General features: G+C 51.6%; 1 protein-coding gene across 9 annotated transcripts in view; it reads left to right on the top strand.

Annotated features, from left to right (window-relative positions):
- The window catches only part of TENM3 (teneurin transmembrane protein 3), a 439,075-nt gene that overhangs the window by 389,654 nt on the left and 26,750 nt on the right, over positions 1-22,671 (top strand). For 3 of the 9 annotated variants that reach the window (XM_054720166.1, XM_054720160.1, XM_054720164.1), the window contains 5 exons: positions 1,234-1,483; positions 2,153-2,173; positions 10,364-10,596; positions 11,703-11,857; positions 12,867-13,741. In XM_054720166.1, coding sequence (XP_054576141.1) covers positions 1,234-1,483; positions 2,153-2,173; positions 10,364-10,596; positions 11,703-11,857; positions 12,867-13,741 — 1,534 coding nt within the window. The remainder of the gene's footprint in view (positions 1-1,233; positions 1,484-2,152; positions 2,174-10,363; positions 10,597-11,702; positions 11,858-12,866; positions 13,742-22,671) is intronic. The other 6 variants (XM_054720165.1, XM_054720159.1, XM_054720169.1 and 3 more) reach the window with 3 other exon arrangements.

Below are 22,671 nucleotides of genomic sequence, written 5' to 3'. Positions count from 1 at the left end.
CTTTTAAAGAAAAAATAAAAATCTGTGTTACTTTTCCAAGATATTTTTAATAGATCTTAATCCTTAGTTAATTGGTCTATTAAATTGTTTTTCAGTTCTTCTTAGAGTGTATTTGAGAAAAAAAATATTCTTGCACTCAAATTGGGTCACATATATTGTTATTTGACTTTTCAAATATTAGGGAAAAAAATAAAAGAATACTCTGAGGGGGGAAAAAAAAAAGCAAGAATCCAGAATCTGAGGGGGGAAAAAAAGCAAGAATCCAGAATAAAACTTGTCGTAGACCTAATGTAAAATACAAGTGAATATGCTTTGAAAAAAACATACTTTAGCTATCACAAAACAAAAGAAATAAATTACTTGCAAAAGTTGACCAGCTTAATTTATTTCTTTTTTTTTTTTGAGCAGCTTCATCTCATAAAGCATATAACTCACACTAAGCAAACTCTGTTGCCTTTACCTGCTGTCCACATGCTGGCTCCACTCAGATCCTTTATAAATACTCTCCTGGAAGACCAGGACCTTAAGGTGCCTTATTCCAGACTCCCGTCCTGCCAGCAGCTCGAGAGATTTCAGCCGATGACAGAGTCCGGCTTTGGCTTTGCAGAGGTTTTGGGGCAGTTCAGAATGAATTTAGCGTCCAATAGAACTAAATTCGTGAGTGTGATTAGCGGTCACTTTTTCAGATTAAGGTTGCTTTGATAGCCATTCTCTCGCTCTCTCTTTTTTAATGTATTCACTTTGAAATATAAAAAAAAATCCAAATAAATAAGTATTTATGAAAAGAAACTCCAGTTTTTTATTCTGCTGCCGCGCTTTGTAAAATCTGGGGTATTTAAAAAATTAAATCCCGAGTAGAATAAAGGAATCGAGAAAAAAGCAAGCGAGTGCAAAGGGTTAAAGTTTTTCCAGCCCGGCCGGCGGCGTGGCTCAGTGGTTGAGCGTCGACCTATGAACCAGGAGGTCATAGTTCAATTCCCGGTCAGGAAACAGGCCCGGGTTGTGGGCTCCATCCCCAGTGTGGGGCGTGCAGGAGGCAGCCGATCAATGATTCTCTCTCATCACTGATGTTTCTCTCTCTCCCTCTCCCTTCCTCTCTGACATCAATAAAAATGTATATTTCTTTTTAAGTGTTCCCAGCCCAACCTCGGTGGCACTGGGTGAGAGTCGGAGCCGTGGCGACCCGCTGGCTCTCCATCTGTGCGCTGTGAGGTCGTGTTTCCTTCCTCCTAGGCATCCTGTACAAGGGGAACGGGGAGAACCAGTTCATCTCCCAGCAGCCCCCGGTGGTCAGCAGCATCATGGGCAACGGGCGCAGGCGCAGCATCTCCTGCCCCAGCTGCAACGGGCAGGCGGACGGGAACAAGCTGCTGGCCCCCGTGGCCTTGGCCTGCGGAATCGACGGCAGCCTGTACGTCGGGGATTTCAACTACGTTCGCCGGATATTCCCTTCCGGGAACGTGACGAGCGTTCTAGAACTCAGGTACGTCTTTCCTTCGTTTGGGGTTTTCATGACAGCTAAGCATGCCTTTGTAAAAGGTCACTCTGGTTGTCCTAACTTATTGATGTAAACATGCCTTCCCAATGTTTACAGTTCTCCCTAGAATGGAAGTTGGATTCTTGGTTAAAGTTGGGGGAAAGCACCATATATATATATGTGTGTATATATATATATATATATATATATATATATATAGTCGCAAATATATAAATAAGTATGAAGTCACCTAATCTATAAAATGTCTCACTGGCTTTAGTGAATTTTCTATTCTCCCAGACAATGAAACTATGATTTTTAAATCTCTTCAGCTGTCTTTAGAATAACCTTGTGCTGTATATTGTTACTCTGTTATTTCACAGTGAGTGAAATTAAGGCATACAGTATTTTCCTACATTCTTAGCCATGATGCCAATAGTTAAAGTAACAAATCGTTGTCTCGGCTCTGTTCATTTCGGTGTGATTATCAAAATCATTCTATTCTGTAAGTTATTTGATGAGCCTTGACCTACACAGTTAATTTCCAGTGATATTTCTGCTTACGTTGCCCATGTTCCATACAAATAACTAAAACCTCAGTACTCAACTCATTATATTTTAGAAACCTTTTCTAACTGTGCTTTTTTTCACCTCTTTTTATCTGCTTCCACCAAGAAATAAAGATTTTAGACATAGGTAAGCTCCTTGCGTAAAGGCCGTTGTATATTTCAAATGTCCTTGCATTTCCGTGTGATGCTCTGACCTTGTTCCATCATGAGAGAGGACACTCGGTATCACAGGCCATCTGAGGAAGTAAAACCACTGAATGAACTAGCGTCATGCGACCCAGAGCCAATTACGTAATACGGTCTGAAAACTATTTTCATGTCGATCAATGAAATTTTGTTACCAAAAGTTATTATAATGAACATCTTCGTATAACAAAGAACACTTCCAGACTTCGGCTGCGGACTCACAGCAGCTGAGCCTACTGCGCGGCACACACCTGATGCGCAGCAGGGAGGTGAAGGAGAGGCGTTTGACCAGCAGCCGGGGCAGATCCCGGTTTATGGGCCCAAAGTGGATTCAGTGTAGGGCACCCTGTTCAAGAAAAAGCATCTCCAAATGTCTTACTTTGGCAAGTTCTTAAAAACCTGAGATCGTGGGAACGGCCGCCACAGGTGTTGCCGGGCTCGGAAGTCCTCCGCGTGTGGGTTCCCAGGGCTCACGCGTGTTTAGCCCCCGGTGAGTTCTCACTGTGCCGTTTCTGTTCCCCTAAGCTGAGCGGGGTACCGGGGGGGAGGTGGAAGAAGTCCTGCTTCCATTTCCTTCCCTCGAAGCCCGGGGTGCATGTGGTTGAGCAAGCACGGAGGCTCGGTTTCTCCGGTTCTGTCCGCCGTGGAGCCTTAGCTGGAAGGGCCCCGTGTAGGGACACTTGTCGGAACCCTTTCCTCCGGCAGCAGGAAAGGGGCGAAAAGTGTTTAAAGTAAAACTAGCCCAAAGCAAGACCGCCAGGCCCAGCGTGGCCATGCCAGTACCTAATGCATGGCATCGGATGGGAAGAGTGGCCGTCGGTTACCGGAGACCCTTGAGAGGGATAAGTCCACGTGACCTTCTCAGTGTCCTGTAGAGGTTGGCAACTAGGAAATAAACCCCACCGGGAAGGGTGTGGCCGTCGCATGCCGATGTGAGCAGGCGTGGGCCGGGGCTCTGCAGATCCCCGTGGGTCGGGACTGTCGCTCAGTCACGGGCCGAGATGGACACGGAGGTCCTCGAGGCCGTGCTGCGCCGTGAGAACCCAGCAGAACGTCAGCACGGCGCTGGCCTTGCCTTCCTGGGGGCGGCGGAGGACAGAGGGGACACACACAGGCGTGGCTCCACCTGAACGTGGACGTGCCGGAGGCGATGCAGGAAAAACTAGCAAATCAGCGCCCTCTTCACCTGCTGCCTGCCAGGCCCGGGCAGGCATTCCACACCCACCGCAGAGCCCCCCACCGTCCTCGGGGTGCACGAGAGGTCCCTGAGGCTCGGGGAGGGGGCGCCTGTCTTCCCCAAGATACAGACTAAGAAGTGGGGGACAGGGGTTTGAACCACTCTACAGGGCGTGTGCTCCCCACTGCACCACGGCCCGGGTCTGTGGGCCCAGATGGCTAGGTTTCTGTGCGGTCGTTGCCTGGGTCTTCAAAAGGCTAGATGGATTTCATAATCACGTGACAAATTCGTCAGCACTCTGACCTCTTTCTCTGGAGAAAGCCCCTGTGGTTAGAGCTACATACTAACAACATATTAACAACACTTTACATATTAACAACACTTTACATATTAGCAGCACTTTACACATGACCCCGTGCTGCACTGACTCGTGGTGGTTGGCGGTGATGCTCCTGGTCCCTCTCTCATGATGCTCCGAGCCCCCCCCCCCCCCTCTGCACGTCATCCCGGCCCCGTGCGTGCGCCTGCCTGTGTCCTCCGCGTGCCTGCATGGGGAGTACACTGTCCGGTTCTGTGTTGGTGTTCTTCTTTGCTCAGTCGATGTTAACTCACCACTTAACCACTTTGACAAGCAATAGTAGAAGACGAAGTCCATGCTCTCAGGCGTCTGAATCTCGTAGGGCCGTGGTCGGCAAAACTGCGGCTCTTTGGCCCCTGGAGTGTGGCTCTTCCACAAAATACCACGGCCTGGGCGAGTCTGTTTTGAAGCAGTGGTGTTAGAAGAAGTTTAAGTTTTAAAAAGTTGGCTCTCAAAAGAAATGTCAATCGTTGTTCTGTTGATATTTGGCTCTGTTGACTAATGAGTTTGCCGACCACTGTCGTAGGGGAAGCAAGATAGAGGTGTAACAGGCCATGTATTTCCGTGTCATTCTTTGACACTTCATCACATCCACGGCTCGTGCGGAGAGAGCAGTGCTGGGGAGGAAGAGGGTCCTGGGAGGGCGAGTGGGGTGAGGAGCAGTTTCCTTGCTGGGTTGGTATTCGATGTAAGTCAGTAGATGCAGTCTGGCCCTAGCCGGTTTGGCTCAGTGGATAGAGCATCGGCCCTCGGACTGAGGGGTCCGATCCCAATCAAGGGCATGTACCTGGATTGTGGGTTCGCTCCTTGGAGCCCCTGGTCCAGATGTGTGGGAGGCAACCCATCGATATGTCTCTCTCACATCGAAGTTTCTGTCTCTCCCTCTTTCTTCCACTGTCTCTTAAAGTCAGTGGAGAAATAGCCTCTGGTGAGGATTAACAACAACAACAAAAAAGAAGTCTTAAATGGAACAACCAGAAGAGAGGAGGGGGGACTCATGAAGCAAGAAGAGAGAGCAAGTGAAGTTACTGGGGTCTGGGGAAGAGACCAACAAGACACGTCTGGGGGGACTCGGACCCACCTGAATCTGAGCAGGGGACTCACGTTGGCAATGATGGAGGGAGACGGGGTGGGGGGCAGGTGGGGGGCGGACAGGCAGGTGAGGGCAGGTTGCTGAGGGCCTGAGCGCCCTAAGGCATTGCTCTTCTCTCAGAGGATGGCAGAGACGGTGGGAACCCTTTCCTGACCTTGAACGAGATGGCGGCGTACTCCAGGCAGCCTTCCAGGAAGATTGGTTCAGTCCGGTGTCAGTGGTCAGGGTGGCTTGGTGATGAGTTAGGGAACTAGGAGATGCTAGGTGCCTACACTAGTATGGCTGTCATGAAGGAAATCGACCAATGAAACAAAGAAATGAAGGGAATGGACGCTGTATGTGGGCGATAAGGAACAGGGAGATGTAGAAACTACCCAAGGTTTTTGAGCCCAAGTCATCAGATGATAAATCATTGACCAGAATAGGAATTCCACTTGCTTAATAAGTAATCAATCAAAATTGATACTTGATTAATTAGCTAATTAATTAATCAAAGCCAGGATATTGGAGCTCATTGGAGCTTCTTAATTTAGCTTTAAAAATTAAAATTCCTTTCAGATGCTTCTTCCTATTTGTCTGCCTAGACCATTTTCCTCGTACAGCTGAGGGGATACTGGCTGGGGGGGTCCCCTGGCTTGTCCTTCCCCTCTTTCCTGGCTAGCGTAAAAGTCACGAAAGACTGAGGAGTAGGTGACCGGAAAAAAAATAAATTGAAAAATGTGTCAACCTCTATAAAAACGAGTGGTGTAGTCAGTTGTTAATAATTAACTAAAATGTAAAAATGCATGCTTCTGGTTTTCTTACGATGTTTCATATACTATCAGCCATCTCATTAATTGCACTAGTGGGGGAACTAATTAATATGAATGTTAAATATAAAAACAGTCTTATTATTTTAAAATTTGGAATACTTCCGCATACCAAAGTTAGTAAGTACTGCCAGGCTATTATATCAAATAAAAGTTCCTAGCTATGCTCTAATGAATAAATAGATATAAATACTACCCCCATCAACATGTTCAATTTTTTATATGTGTGGGAGCTTCTGAGACGCTTAAAAGATAAGTTTCTCTTAGATATGCTAAAATTTCTCCATACCATGCTTGTAGTTTTCACCTGCTAACAAAATCTTTTTGCAGGTAGTAAATTTTAACTCTTACTACAATTCTTAAAATTCCTGAAATAAAGGAACTTAAATTTATTGACACGAGCCAAAGCCAGGGGGCATTTCAGTATGTAGGGACTGAAAATCAACCTAGTGGATTTTATATCGCCATTAAAAGATAAAAGGACACAGGTCTGTGACTCGGAATCAACTAAAGTTTGGATACAAATTATAAAAGCACACGTTTTATCAGCTTCGCATGTAAAGCACGAAGCAGGCCCAGAAATGCCACCCACACCCCTGCTTTCCATGATCTCAGCCGTCGTGTGGCAGCCAGGAAACAGTTTACCTTCACATGTAAGTCTGGTTCCTGCTCCCTCAAATGCTCCGCGTCCCAAGGCTCCCCACCGTTTCCGACGAAGCAGACACAAGTGCTGATAATGCCGGTGGGAAGCCTGTTCGGGGCTGGTGTCTCTCCAGTCCAAGAGGTTGAATTACGGCCTAATGAGTGACACCTCTAGTCTGCATTTCCCCGTGGGCCCGGGTCCAGTGGAACGAGGCCACAGGGATGGCTGGCGATGAGGATAACGCAGGCGGTTTGGGGCGAGGGAAGAACCAAGGTGCACAATGCTAAAAGGTCTAAACCGGACCTCGGTTTCTCGGATGTTGCTTTTCTTCGTGGGGATCTCACTGCGAATGGGAACCTTTCTGGAATGGGGGCCTCAGTCACTCCCGGGAAGGTCACCATGCCCCTCCCGCCGACGGATTCCGGCCGTCCGCCGCCTGCGCTGTTCCCAGGCAGTGTGGCGCCCGTTTCTACACGAGATCAATGACTGGTCTACACACGCCCCCCATCGGTGCCCACACGCCAGCTGTCGGGAAGCCCGGGCTTCAGTGGGCATCCTTGGACCCCAGGCCCAGCACAGATGACCAAGAGCCTCCTGCCACGGGTCTGGCAACAAAATTGTCCAAACCCAAGTGTGTGTTTGTTTTTTTCTTTTGGTGCATCAGGAACAAACGCCCCTCCTTCCGGAGGGGCCGGCTCTGAGCAGCCCTCTCTGCTGTCCCAGGCTGCCCTGCAGGGGGTCATTCAGTTCACCCCCTGCCCTTCCGTGGGACAGTCACTCCGGGTCCCGTGCCCCTCCAGGGTTGTTCTGGGTAGCGGCCTGGTGCAGAGTCAGCGCTTTCCTGGGCAGACATGGCGGAAGCCGTCGGCCTGTGCTGCTGGATGAGAAAGGCCCATCTTCAGAGCAGGAGGTGCGACAGCAGGCCACGCTGGACATTCCCTCATCCCTGTCCTACCGGGTGAAACCGGTGCCGAGACGGTCACGGCCGACGGCGTGAGTGTCCGTCCGTGATTTCTGCACCAGGAACAGTCGTGTCCCACCGCTAACGGCGGTGCCACTGCTGCTCAAGCCGCAGCCCCAGCGCCCGTTGCTTTTTCTCAGATTGAGAGACGGCATCCAAAAGCAGGCATCGTTCGTGCACCGTTCCCAGCAGGCCCACACAGACCGTCCAGAGCGGACGTCTGTAAAAGGGTCGGCATTGCCTCCGCTCTTTCTGCTGTTGCAACAGCAGGATTAAGGGAGCAGATCTGGACCTGTCCACGTGTAGGTCATTCCTTTCTTTCTTACCAAGATTTTCAGAAGGCAAATTGCATGTTAGTTAACACGGAACAGCGCTACAAAGCAACTGACACATTGCCGTGTACGAGGAGCTGGGACACAAGCAGACAGGAGGATAGCTCAGGCTTCTGAGTGTGAATTGTGTGCTAGGCCGTGTCCTGAGCATTTTACATGGATTAGTCCGTGCAGCCTATGGAATATGGATTATTATCACCGCCATTGCCAGGGAGGAATCTGAGGCACGGAGAAGTTGGGTTACTGCCCACGCTCACACAGTTGGTGAAGAAGGGAGGTTCAGACCCAGGCAACCTGGTCCAGAAGTCATGTTCATAGACGTACAGCTGACAAGAAAATGTGTGTGTGTGTGTGTGCACACGCGCATGTGCATTCATAACAACTGCACGGCCACTCCTCATTAGTACATAATCATTAGTACATAATCATTAGTACATAATCATTAGTACAGAAGCCCCTCCAATGTATGTCTTCCAAAATAGACCCGGCTTGATTGAGTCGCTGACCTGTCACCTGCTCTGTGTACCTGACAGACCAAGGCTGCCAATATCAGACTGTTTGGGGGGAGAGGGGGGAGTCTATAAAGTTGTTCCAAATGTTTACATTCATGAGTGACTTTTCACATTATTGCAAAGTAAGAAGCTGCCACAGTGAGGAGCACGCTGTGTCGTGCTGCCTTTAAAGCTCCAGGCATCAGCAGCGCCCGTTGGTCCTTTGGTGTAACCCCGAGTCCTGAAATGGCTTTCTCTCAAAGGACAGGCACCTCCTGATGAGTTCTTCCTCTCTCTTTCACCCTTTCCTCACACATGTTTTCACACGCAAGGCTTCGGGCCCTCATCTGTCCCTTGTCCCCGGAAGATGAAAACTGGGAAGGAGACCTCAATTCTCTGCACCATCACCTCAGCCCCAGGGCTGCAGTGGGTCTCCCAGACGCCAGGTGGGGTCTGCAGGGCCCCTGCCAGCGTGGGAATCACTATGGAAACCAGAGTCGTTACTGTAACAATGGAATCTTGCAGGGGCGATAGAGTACATGGGCCACCTGTGAGAATTAAATGGAAACAAGCATATAATTGTGTGTGTGTGTGTGTGTGTGTGTGTGTGTGTGTGTGTGTGTGTGAGAGAGAGAGGGAGGGAGGGAGGGAGAGAGAGAATGAGAAGCAGTAAGACCAGGTTTGTTAGCAGGAGACACATGGAACCCGGTGGACTCCTAGCTGTAGACATCTTTGTTCCGACTCCCAGTCACTGACACTCTTGAGAACTTTTTCCCTGGAGGCCGTATTTGCACACAGTACAAAATTACATTAATTCTAGGAACGTGGGGCTGTGTTTGTAGGGAGCTGCCAGAATTAGTCCATTTGTTGATGATGTTGGGCTTACCATTTCTCACTATAATAATAAAAGTATAATATGCTAATTAGACAGGACAGCCAAACGACCTTCCGGACGTCCTTCTAGATGACCTTCCGGACAAAGCCGGGGCTGCGAGGGCCGAGGCAGAGGCAGCCGCTGCAGCAGCGGGCCGAGCCCCTTGCACGGATTCCGTGTGCCGGGCCTCTAGCAGGACATAAACTAGTGTATATTTGCACTAGCTAATAGTTCTGTAACCGACTTTGCCAGATTACAATAGTGCAACCAGGACAGACATGATGCTACGGTGTTCCAGGGGCGGCTGCTCTTTGGTTGGGTTTTGTGGGGAGAAAAGAGGAGAGTCCCCGTGATGAGGTGCAGGTGAAATGGAAGGTGTGTTGACTTCACGGGAGAGTCTGAGAGCAGCACCTTCCTGGAGCTTTGTGCCTGTCACTCAAGGGCGACTTTTTAATGGCTTTGCCCCGAACCACAAAGATTTAGAGAACTTGCGTCTGTCTTTTAAGCAAGAAGCAGATCATCATCTAAAGGTAATTATTTTTAAGATGGGAAGGAAGGAACAGTCATGTCAGAAGTGCTACCAGTTCTTTTTTTTTTTTTAATATATTTTTATTGACGTCAGAGAGGAAGGGAGAGGAAGAGAGAAAGAGAAACATCCATGATGAGAGAGAATCATTGATCAGCTGCCTCCTGCACTTCCCCCACTGGGGATCAAGCCTGCAACCGGACATGTGCCCTTGACCGGGAATCGAACCATGACCTGGTTCATAGGTCAATGCTCAACCACTGAGCCACGCCGGCTGGGCTGCTACCAAGTCTCTCCTGTAGGTCATTGTGAGTACGCTGCTCATCTTCAGGTCTTTGGTACTGACTGCAGGTTACAGTGTTGTCCAGGGTGGGCTGTGTTGTTACAGTGTTGCCCAGGGTGGGCTGTTTTGTTACGGTGTTGCCCAGGGTCGGCTGTTTTGTTACGGTGTTGCCCAGGGTCGGCTGTTTTGTTACGGTGTTGCCCAGGGTGGGCTGTTTTGTTACGGTGTTGTCCAGTGGGCTGTTTTGTTACCGTGTTGCCCAGGGTGGGCTGTGTTGTTACATTGTTGTCCAGGGTGGGCTGTGTTGCTACAGTGTTGCCCGGGGTGGGCTGTGTTGCTACAGTGTTGCCCGGGGTGGGCTGTTTTGTTACAGTGTTGCCCAGGGTGGGCTGTTTTGTTACAGTGTTGCCCGGGGTGGGCTGTTTTGTTACAGTGTTGCCCGGGGTGGGCTGTTTTGTTACAGTGTTGCCCGGGGGGGCTGTTTTGTTACCGTGTTGCCCAGGGTGGGCTGTTTTGCTCTTTCTCTGCATATTAGGAGTAACTCCCCATACATGGTGGGGCTCACATATGATCCTTTCTTACAGCAGCAACCCAGCTCATAGATACTACCTGGCCACCGACCCTGTCACCGGAGACTTGTACGTTTCGGACACTAACACCCGCAGGATTTATCGCCCCAAGTCGCTGACCGGGGCGAAGGACTTGACGAAAAATGCAGACGTGGTCGCAGGGACGGGGGAGCAATGCCTGCCCTTCGATGAAGCCAGATGTGGGGACGGGGGCAAGGCTGTGGAGGCGACACTCATGAGTCCCAAAGGTACCAACATTTACCAATTTGGGGATTACCTTCTATTTTAAAAAAAAATAAAATAAAAAGGTAGACAACCCACTTAGCGCAGGTGGGGCTCACCGCGGAGTCTCACGTTTCACCCTCAGCTCTGTCTGGGACGCTGCTGCTCACCCAGCGTTTGTAAAAGCCGTTGAACTTGAACGTGAGCCAGCTAGAGTCCTAAGCTGATGTTACAGTAAAATTAGGTTCTTGGCATTTTTTTATTGTCATACCATTTTCTTCAACGTTGCGAAGAATAAAGCAGCCACTGCTACTCAGTCACATCCCGTGAAATGTCAAGGACGTGCCCAATTCTTTCATTGTCCTGGAATTTCCTTGTCGTGAATGAGTCCCAGGCCTCGGAAAACCACCACGGAGCAGCTCTATTCGCCCGCACCCCGTTAGGGGCTGTTAGACTTTGGTTTCCACGCCCTGGGAAAAAGGCTTGCTGGGAGGGATTTCTGGAGAGAACAAGAGCCTGGATTCTGTGTGATGAAGGTTTCTAGCGTGTAAGCCCGTGGGGACCGACCCCGGTTCGTGTATTGTGCCGTTCATTACGCTGTTTGGGGTTGAGGCTCTCTTTCTTTTCACTATAGCTAGCGGCTGCTTTCGTGAACAGCGGCTGCAAAACGTATCTGCTGCCCTGAATTATTCATAGTAGCCCATTTCACTGTAGCAAGGTCAACAGAATACTCACCGCGGCTCGCATCTGTTTTCATTGGACTATGCTGGTTACTGTGAGCTCAGTGTGACTGAATTTGACCTATTTCTATAATTTATAGACAACATTATACAGACATTATAGCTTTACATTTAACCCCCGCGTTGTAGTCTTACGTTTAATGCCCAAGCACTACGTATATGTCTCACACACACGTGGGAGTTCTCACAAAGGTGGGTTATTTCTCTGCTACCGCTTACATGTATTTGTATTGTGGACACACCCATGTTGGGTTTTTCCCAATGTGTTCGCAATCTACCGCCCACGTTATCACTGGGGTGAGCTGTTCAGTTTAGTGATGGGCCTAAACGTTGAATCAGACGTTGAGTCGTTTTTGGAAACCTTACTAAACCCTGGCTTCTCTTGGATCCAGGAATGGCAGTTGATAAGAATGGATTGATCTACTTCGTTGATGGAACCATGATCAGAAAAGTCGATCAGAATGGAATCATCTCGACCCTCCTGGGCTCTAATGACCTGACGTCAGCCAGACCTTTAACCTGTGACACGAGCATGCACATCAGCCAGGTAGTTCCGACTCAGCCGAACGGTTTCTCTTCTTGGGGGGCCTCACTTGCTGAGTCAGCAGGCTGTGGCAGCACCGGGTCACGCTGCCGGTATCATGGCTGGCAGTGTTGTGATAAAACGGTCCCGTTTAAGTGTATCTTCAGAGCTAATAAAAAATTATTTCCTTTTTTAATTTTTTTTTTTCAGAGGGGAAGAAAGAGGGAGAGCGAGATAGAAAGAGGGAGAGCCGATCAATGATGAGAGAGAATCATTGATCGGCTGCCTCCTGCACGCCCCACACTGGGGATGGAGCCCACAACCCGGGCATGTGCCCTGACCAGGAATCAAACAGTGACCTCCTGGTTCCTAGGTCGATGCTCAACCACTGAGCCACGCTGGCCGGGCAAAAGTTACTTTCTTCTATAGTTCTGCATTTGATGAATTCAATGAGATACGGAATAATTACAACTAAGAAATGCTAAGCATTTGTAATAAAATACCAGTAAAGTAGCAGCATGCAGAGATTCCAAAAAGTACAAAACCACTTAAACCTGGAATCTTCTTATTGCACGACCTCTTTAGGCAGTAGAGAGAGCCCTCTACGATTGGCCCCGAGGGACTTACATTCAGAGTTAGGAACTTCACTACCGGCCTTACTGGAAATACAATAGAACCTGAATGTATTTACGAGGTAGGAAGCCTGCCATTTGCTGGTTATCACTGCTAACGGAAACATCTGTGTTCAAACCTCATTGATATCTATTAGCTCTCAATTTAGAGGCTCATCGGCTGTTTGGCTGTAACTTGCAAATCTTTCAATTAGCAGCATTTTTTAAATAAAGTGCGGTTCCCTACACTTGTGCTCATGCACACTTTTCCAGTTTACTTTACGGTAGCCGTCCAAAAGACAGCTCGAAAACAGCTTCTCACGTTAAGGGTCATTTTCCCAAACCGTCCCACTTACACGTCTGGCACGGTCGCTGCAGCGCAGCCGCTGACTAACCGGACCGTTTCTGTTTCACGGACGAAGGTGCGTCTGGAGTGGCCCACCGACCTCGCCATTAACCCCATGGACAACTCCATCTACGTGCTGGACAACAACGTGGTGCTGCAGATCACCGAGAACCGCCAGGTGCGCATCGCCGCCGGCCGGCCCATGCACTGCCAGGTGCCGGGGGTGGAGTACTCCGTGGGCAAGCTCGCCGTGCAGACGACGCTGGAGTCCGCCACGGCCATCGCCGTGTCCTACAGCGGGGTCCTGTACATCACGGAAACCGACGAGAAGAAGATCAACCGCATCCGGCAGGTCACGACCGACGGCGAGATCTCCTTGGTGGCCGGCATCCCGTCGGAGTGCGACTGCAAGAACGACGCCAACTGCGACTGCTACCAGGCGGGCGACGGCTACGCCAAAGACGCCAAGCTCAGCGCCCCGTCGTCCCTCGCGGCGTCCCCGGACGGCACCCTGTACATCGCGGACCTGGGGAACATCCGCATCCGGGCGGTGTCCAAGAACAGGCCGCTCCTCAACTCCATGAACTTCTACGAAGTGGCCTCGCCGACCGACCAGGAGCTCTACATCTTCGACATCAACGGCACGCACCAGTACACCGTGAGCCTGGTCACCGGGGACTACCTGTACAACTTCAGCTACAGCAACGACAACGACATCACCGCCGTGACCGACAGCAACGGCAACACCCTGCGGATCCGACGGGACCCCAACCGGATGCCGGTCCGAGTGGTGTCTCCGGACAACCAGGTGATATGGCTGACCATCGGCACGAACGGGTGTCTGAAGAGCATGACGGCGCAAGGGCTGGAGCTGGTTTTGTTCACTTACCACGGCAACAGCGGCCTGCTGGCCACCAAGAGCGACGAAACCGGGTGGACGACCTTCTTTGAGTAAGTACATCAGGATGGTACTTGGACGGTGCAATATGGTGATCTGATAGGAAATAGTATGGTGATCTGATAGGAAATAATAATCCCTTCCAGGGATCCAGGGTTGGGGGATCCTGGAGCCTCTAGAACAGGGGTCCTCAAACTTTTTAAACAGGGGGCCAGTTCACTGTCCCTCAGACCGTTGGAGGGCCGGACTATAGTTTAAAAAAAACTATGAACAAATTCCTATGCACACTGCACATATCTTATTTTGAAGTAAAAAAACAAAACGGCCAAAACACCCGCATGTGGCCCGCGGGCCGTAGTTTGAGGACGCCTGCCCTAGAATGTGGGCTCCTCCTTTCTAAAAAAGAAGACAAAGGGACTCAGGGTCTTGGGAGGGACTTCCTGCCTGCAGCCCCAATATATTAGCCGTAGGCCTTTCCGGCACACGCTACCGCCTTGGTTAGGCCTAACCCTGTGGGTTTACATTTGCCATGTGGTAAGGCTATTGTGACTGTCAGTGAAGAGGAACTTTAAAAACATGTGCAGTGAACTTAGCTGGTTAGTGCATCAGTTCTATAAATAGTATTCTTTTCCTTTTTTTCCTTTTCTTTTCCAATCACAGTTGACATACAATACTATATTGGCTTCAGGTGTACAACATAGTGATTCGACATGTATAGCTTACAAAGCGATCACTCGAAGTCTAGTACTCATCTGACAGCCTATATCGTTATCACAACACTATTGACTATATTCCCTATGCCAGTGGTCGGCAAACCGCGGCTCGCGAGCCACGTGCGGCTCTTTGGCCCCTTGAGTGTTCTAATGCCACTTCTTCAAAATAGACTTGCCCAGGCCGAAAACCGACTTCTGCACGTGGGCCACAAAGTTTCAATCGCACTGTACGTGCGTGCCGCACGTGGTATTTTGTGGAAGAGCCACACTCAAGGGGCCAAAGAGCCGCATGTGGCTTGTGAGCCGCGGTTTGCCAACCACTGCCCTATGCCGCACTGTACTCCCATATTTATTTTATAACTGCCAATCTGTACTTCTTAATCCCTCCACCTTTTTCACTCGGCCCTGCAACCCCCCTTCCATCTGGCAACCATCAACTTGTTCTCTGTATCTATAGGTTTGTTTCTGTTTTATTTGTTTTGTCTTTTAGATTCCAGACGTAAGTGAAGTCATGTAGTGTGTGTCTGTCTCTGTCTGACTTGTATCACTTAGCATAATACCCTCTAGGTCCATCCACGTTGTCACAAATGGCAAGCTTTCATTCTTTTTATGGCTGAATGATGTATATGTATATCCATTGTGTACATGCACCACATCTTCTTTATTCATGCGTCTGCTGATGTACACTTAGGTTGCTTCCATATCGTGGCTATTGTTAATAATGCTGCAGTTAACCTAGGGTTGCTTATATCTTTTCAAATTAGTGCTTTGGATTTTTTTTATAAATACTCAGAAGTGTTATTGCAGGGTCATATAGTAGTTCTATAGTTAATGTTTTTAGGAACCTCTATACCAAGCACGTCAAACGCGTGGCCGGCAGGCGGCATGCCTGCGGTCCACCAGCCGTGAGTTTGACATGCTTCCATACTGTTTTCCAGTTGACGTTCCCACCGATAGTGCACGGGGTTTCCTTTCCTCCGCGTTTGCACCAGCACTTGCTGGTGGTTGATTTATTGATGACACCGTTCTGACAGGTGTGGCTTTAATTTCCGTCTGCCCGATGACTGGTGATGTGGAGCAGCTTTTCATATACCCGTGGTCACCGGTGTGTCCTCTTTGGAGAAGTGTGTGTTCAGGCCCTCGCCCACACACCTTAGTCTTATCAGCTAGAAGAGCTTAACTTTTGATAATCAGTCACTGTAGGGTCTGACGGCTGAAAGGAACCTGAGCACTAAACGCAAATCAGGAATCGCTGGTCGCCCTGCAAGCACGTGGAAAAGTGTGCCCGTCCCGCCCGGCACCCTCCCCAGCGTGTGGAACAGCGTGTGGAACTGTGCGGGGAACACACGTGTAAAGTCACTGTCGTTCCTTGTTCACGGCACACGCCGCGAGGGGGATCGGATGTACAGGAGTGGCGTGTTGACAAGTGCGGAATCACCCCGGCAATGAGCACCGAGTTCCTCAGTGCGGTCTTTACCATGAGATGCTGAGGCAGGACTGTTTTCGGTAGGAACACACCTCTGACATTATAGTAAAATTCAGTAGGAGGAACGATCCAATATACAAATTCGTTCCGCACCGCTGCTCCACTGGGTCTTAATGTAAAGCATAGTCCCACGGCAGCTCAAATTGCTTTTCTTTATCTTTTAAATGTGTTTTTATTTATTTCAGAGAGAGTTAGAAACATCAATGATGAGAGAGAATCATGGACTGGCAGCCTCCTGTATACCCCCTCCTGGGGGTCGAGCCTGCAACCTGGGCATGTGCCCTGACCGGGAATTGAGCCGTGACCTTGTGGTTCATGGGTCAGTGCTCAACTACTGAGCCACACCAGCTGGACTGCTTTCTTCTTTGACAAACTCCCCTTTAGTAAAATGCATGCGACCAGCATCTTGATTTTGTCGGGAACAAACCTTTCCACTGAGTTACATTAGAAATGTAGGATTGCAATAGGAAGAGAATAGATTGGAGTTATAAAACGGCACTCCTGTGCCCCGTTTTCAAAGGGGGAGCAGGCTGTATTGCCGACGGCGGGGGTTGGGGGACAGACATTACAGAGAGGGTGTTCCCGTCAGGGGAGACTGGGCAGGAGAGCGCTGGGATCGTAAGACCTTCGGGAAGTGGGGGTGCCGAGCGGTTCAGCTTGGGCGAAAGCAGGGGGGATGCAGTCCAGGACGCGGGCCTGCTCTGGGGCCGTGTTTGAAGGTGTCATTGGCTCCCAGGCCTGGACCCCGCACAGCGGTTTTCCGTGCGGCCACCACTGACAGGAACGTCTGGCCGCGGTCGCAGGGGTCCTCCCAGGGCCTGCAAGTGAGTGTTCGCCGCGTTCGCAAAGCTAGGGAGGGCGAGGCTCCACTGGTGGAGTCAGTATAAACCCATGGTCGGCAAACTGCGGCTCGCGAGCCACATGCGGCTCTTGGGTCCCTTGAGTGTGGCTCTTCCACAAAATACCACGGCCTGGGCGAGTCTATGTTGAAGAAGTGGCGTTAGAAGAAGTTTAAGTTTAAAAAATGTGGCTCTCCAAAGAAATGTCAATCGTTGTGCTGTTGATGTTTGGCTCTGTTGACTAATGAGTTTGCCGACCACTGGTATAAACAGAAAGCTCTCACCTGCTGACCATGTGTCACTCACAAAGTTCACACGCAACGCACGGCCGAGTGCACAGAAGCACAGCCAGGGCAGCTCCGGGGCCATAGGAACGTCATCTCCCAGAGAAGGGCGCTGCACGGCTCCCCGCTGCTGCCCCCAGAAATGCAAGCGTCTGGGCGTCGGAGAGGCCCCGTGTCTGGGTAGAAGGGACAGCGGGGGGCGGGGGGGAGCCGCGTTCCGGGGGTCTGGGGGTGGCGCCCCAGGTGGTGGCAGGTTTGCTACCCGGGACCTGGAACGCGTGGAGCTTCCCGTGTGATGGTGTGTGCGCTGCCGTCGCGTTCACAGCGAACAGCTGCGTGTCCGCCTTTGCACGTGTGTGCGGGTGTGCGTGGGCCTCGGGCTGCGTGGCGGGGTGCGTTGCTGCCCCTCCTTCAGGCCCAGCCATTCCGGAACGAGCTTCTGAGCCGTTTCTTTAGGACGAGTCAGCTCTGCCCCCGCGGCCCGCCTGCGGCTCCCGCTGGCACCGGCCTGAGACGATGTAAGAAAGGGTCTCAGCGGAGGAGGGGCAGGCGGGGAGGAGGGTCTGCCACACGGACCGGTGCCGACCACGCAGGTCTCTGGGGAAGCCCGACGGCAGTCATTGCAAACCAGGCCCACGTGTCCCCGCGCGTTGGTCCTGCCTCGATCTGAGTAGCCGGACGTGGGGGCCCCGCTGTGTTCTCCGTGTGCGTGCGCTGCTGTAACCGCGCTGCTAGCAGACGATGGAGCATCTTCCCCCGGACTAAACTGAGGGCCTCACCTTTCCTTAGACAGACACCGACATCCAGCCCCGAGGACGCAACGTCCAAACCACGTCCACTGTTCTTTCTGCCAGAGCTGCGGTAAAGATAGAACGGCCCGCTGGATACATTCTGACCCAAGTATGGCGCTCGGCTCACCTCCTCTATGGCCCTTTTTTTTTTTTTTTTTCTTTTTTTTTTCTGCCTTCATGGAAAAAACATTCGGGGCATTCAGAATGATTTTTGAGAGATTTTTTTTTATCAGCAAATCACTTAAAAGCATGGAAAATGCTGTGGTTGATTTCCATCTTTGCTATTTTGTTTAAGAGCTACATGTTTTGTTTTTAATATATTCTACTGATTTTTTTACAGAGAGGAAGGGAGAGGGATAGAGAGTCAGAAACATCGAGAGAGAAACATCGATCAGCTGCCTCCTGCACACCTCCTACTGGGGATGTGCCCGCAACCAAGGTACATGCCCTTGACCGGAATCGAACCCAGGACCCTTGAGTCTGCAGGTCGACGCTCTATCCACTGAGCCAAACCGGTCAGGGCTTAATTGCTATATGTTTTTAATTGCTATATGTTTTTAAGCTGGATCCATTAACAGTAACAAATAATTTTTGCTTTAAATGTTTAGCCAGAATGTGAAATCCCAGGAACATCCGTTAAAAAAATGTGCACGCAATTGATTAAAGGGCCGCTGTCCGTTTCAGACAACAGCCTGAACGCGACCGCGGGGGTGCTGTTATTACACCTGATGTGAGACAGTTCCCTTCCGCAGTCCAGTTTTAAGAAATAATTCGTTCTGTGCAGGTGTCCAAGCAGAAAGGGAAATGAGGAGATGGTATGTTCCTAAGATTATTCAAAAAAACCCAAAAAAATTAAAAGGAGCAGATGCGTCAGCTAGTCCCCGTCTGTCCCAGCACACAGTAAGTTACCAACATCTCGGGGGTCTCTGGTGGACGTGGCAGGTGGCACTGTTGCCGGGCTGCACGAACCCTCGCCCTGGGTGCCGTGTAGCAGGGGATGGCTGTGCAGAACTGCTCCTGATGGTCCAGGAGTGAGCGATGCAGTCGCCAAGAGTTTGACTCCCTCTGCAGACTGATTGCGTCACGGCCCTCTCAGTGCCGTCACACGGCTCACCCTGAGACCGGGCAACCCCCGCCGCCGTTGTGAAGGACTGTTGGGTAACAGAGCGGGAACTCACAGGCTGCAGCCGTGGAAGGGAAGTTTTCATTGTTTTCTCTGACAGCCACGGAACTGGAGGTGGGCAGTCGGGGTTTTCCGGAGGCGGTCAGCATCGCCGGCTCCTCCTGTGACCTCACAACCAGAGAAGCCCAGCAGCCCTGCTCCTGGCCGCCCTCCCTCCCCGGCCCTCGCCCCGGTGCCGGGGTCCTGGGAGGGTTTCAGAAGGTCGGGGGGCTGCAGGGCAGCACGGGGTGGGCACTGTTCTTTCCCGAACTCCCTCCCAGGGTCGGGGGAGGCCATGAAGGAGACGAGACGAATGGGGATGCCGTCCACGCTGTCCATGGCGCCCTCCTCCCTCACTGTGCACGGCGCCCTCCTCCCTCACTGTCCACGGTGCCCTCCTCCCTCACTGTCCACAGCGCCCTCCTCCCTCACTGTCCACGGAGCCCTCCTCCCTCACTGTCCACGGAGCCCTCCTCCCTCACTGTCCACGGCGCCCTCCTCCCTCCTCCCTCACTGTCCACGGAGCCCTCCTCCCTCGCTGTCCACAGCGCCCTCCTCCCTCACTGTCCACGGCGCCCTCCTCCCTCACTGTCCACGGCGCCCTCCTCCCTCACTGTCCACGGCGCCCTCCTCCCTCACTGTCCACAGCGCCCTCCTCCCTCCTCCCTCACTGTCCACGGCGCCCTCCTCCCTCGCTGTCCACAGCGCCCTCCTCCCTCACTGTCCACGGCGCCCTCCTCCCTCACTGTGCACAGAGCCCTCCTCCCTCGCTGTCCACGGCGCCCTCCTCCCTCACTGTCCACTGCGCCCTCCTCCCTCACTGTCCACAGCGCCCTCCTCCCTCCTCCCTCACTGTCCACGGCGCCCTCCTCCCTCACTGTGCACAGAGCCCTCCTCCCTCGCTGTCCACGGCGCCCTCCTCCCTCACTGTCCACAGCGCCCTCCTCCCTCACTGTCCACGGCGCCCTCCTCCCTCGCTGTCCACGGCGCCCTCCTCCCTCACTGTCCACGGCGCCCTCCTCCCTCACTGTCCACGGCGCCCTCCTCCCTCACTGTCCACGGCGCCCTCCTCCCTCACTGTGCACAGAGCCCTCCTCCCTCGCTGTCCACGGCGCCCTCCTCCCTCGCTGTCCACGGCGCCCTCCTCCCTCACTGTCCACGGCGCCCTCCTCCCTCACTGTCCACGGCGCCCTCCTCCCTCACTGTCCTCTCTTTGGTCTCTCTCCCGAGAGGCAGCACAGGCAGACTGGACAACGCGGGGACTGAAATCCTGAGTTCCTGCCCCGAAGTGTCAGTTACCCCCAACAGGGTGACCGTGGGCAAGTCCCAGCCCCTCTCCAACATGTGCCGCCCTCGCCTGTGGAAGGAGAGACTTCTTAACCATTAAAGCTCTCTTCCGACGCTAGAAAACCTGTGATTCCGGCGTTTTTCCTCCACTTTGCTTAGGCCCCTATCAAGGCTTGTTTCGAAAGAAGCATCATTTCTCAAATTACCACATTTCCTTTGCGGAAATGGTTAGGCGTATTGCCTTTCTGTCAAACCTCGTATTTTTTATATGATGCCCGAGCTTGAGGTGGCAAATCATAATAATAAATTAGGTTTCTCTTTCCTAGTGGGCTCCCTGCTTTTCTACGTAAGCCTCTCTGACTTACTGGGAGACCCCCCCCCCCCGCCCCTGTGCCCCCACACAGCCGTCTCCCCGTGGAGCTCTGTGTGTGACAGACACGGCCAGGGGACAGAGAGAAAGACAAGAGAGAAAGATGAGTTTGTCCTCGGCACATTCGAGGCCCTCAGTCCAGGAGGATGAGGGCGTGCACAGTTCTGTTTCACAGATTTTTTTGGAGCAAAAATGTCTCTTGCCATCCGCTGCCTGGTAAGTGTACATTTCAGGACCTGCCCACGACTTGTTATCTAAACAAGTAAGATTGTGTCCTGCTCATGTCAGCCATCCTCGGTCAATAAACGATATCTTAATGACTTATCGATGATCATGACGATCCTCCCCATAAGGACGGCCAGCCCAGAATCTTCCCAACCCCCAAGGGGGCTCATTCCGGAACATCCTGACGTGGATGCCTTTTCCCGAGGCCCCCGGATTTCAGAGCCGGGCTTCGTCCCTTGGCCATTTATCCCTGATGTGGGCATGTAAGGCAGGGACACCGGTCCCTTTTTCTACTCAGTTTTGAAAAACTATGTCCTATCTGTAACCATCTCTCTTCAGGCTCGATGCTCCAAGAAAGGGCGGGAACAGAGGGGAGGAGGAAGGAGCTGTCCTTGGCTGTGGTGCTGAACGCGTGTTGTCTGGGGTGTTTGAAAAAGAGAGTAGAAGCTTGAGCTGCAGGCTTCTGTCCTCTCTGGTCTGTGGAGCCCAGTGCTGGCGGGAATTTGGCCCATCGGGGGGTCCTCTGAGAGACGTGCAGCCGCCGCACAGAAATGTTAGCAGGTGTTAACCACCTTCCCCGCCTCCCCTGGGACCCTGGCCCTTTCTCATCGAGATCCTCTCAGCCCTTGAGATGAAAATCACATAAAATACAGCCTTGTTTTGCGTTTTCCCTGTCACCTTTGGTAGAACATGGGTAGCAGTCAACTGAGTACCCGATGAGCCCAGGACCCCGGAGTCGGAGGGTTACTCCGGTTCACTTGACGGAAGCAGTTTGCGTATTCTAACAGAGCCTTGTATTTGAGGGTTCCCCACTGACAGCTCAGCTGCAGAATTCAAAGGAGTTGTGATTTGTCTGCAAGATCATTGTTGGATACGTGAGATTGTTGCCAGGATATGTGAATCTCGGACTCAGAACGGGAGTGCTCCAGGGTAAATCCTCCGGGTGTTAGTATTACGAGTCACATGACGGCGTTAGGACCCCAACCCCGCCCACCGCGTTTATATGGGATTCTGTTCTGACTTTGCTATTGGTGCGCGTCCTTCCTCGGAAACAGGGATCCAGGTGTGATTGACGCTTGCGTTGTTGTTATGATAGGTTGTACAGTGGTCGGCAAACTGCGGCTCGCAAGCCACATGCGGCTCTTTGGCCCCTTGAGTTTTTAGCAAAGGCCAGCTTAGGAGTACCCTAATTAAGTTAATAACAATGTATCTACCTATATAGTTTAAGTTTAAAAAATTTGGCTCTCAAAAGAAATTTCAATTGTACTGTTGATATTTGGCTCTATTGACTAATGAGTTTGCCGACCACTGGGTTAGTGAGTGTGTCTACCTCACAATGGCGGACCAGAGGCTGTTACACGTTAGTGTTGTGGAAAAAGCATTGCCCAACAGGTGGCAAGATGGAGGGGGCTTTTCTGGATTTCGCTGGCTGTTCCGCTGAAGGAAATTTGAACCTAAGGGACTCCAATAGACAGAAGAAAAGAGTATCGCTCTGCGTGAGGGGGCCCTGGGGGGAAAGACAGGTTAGGTGGGTCTTTTGTGGGGGTCCTCGCTTTGGGTCCAGGCTGCAGGAAGACGGGTGTACCCGACTAAGCAGCTCTCAGGGCAGGCTGGTGCCGGGGTGGGGAAGACACAGAGGAACATGACCCCAACCCGAGGCCCCTAGACTGTGCCCAGCCAGCCTCTGCCGCCGTCCTGCCTTCTCCGAACCGGCGCGTTGCCTGAGAAACCGTTCGGTGATCACACACACACCGGGCAGGCTCTCATGGGCTCCTCCACAGCGAAGAGAAGAAAGGGGTGGGCGCGGGGCACTGCCAAGACTATGG

The sequence above is a fragment of the Eptesicus fuscus genome, chromosome 8, assembly GCF_027574615.1.
Source record: "Eptesicus fuscus isolate TK198812 chromosome 8, DD_ASM_mEF_20220401, whole genome shotgun sequence".
Taxonomy (NCBI): domain Eukaryota; kingdom Metazoa; phylum Chordata; class Mammalia; order Chiroptera; family Vespertilionidae; genus Eptesicus; species Eptesicus fuscus.
The sequence above is the reverse complement of the archived record's forward strand: the minus strand, read 5'-3'. Positions and strand labels throughout refer to the sequence as shown.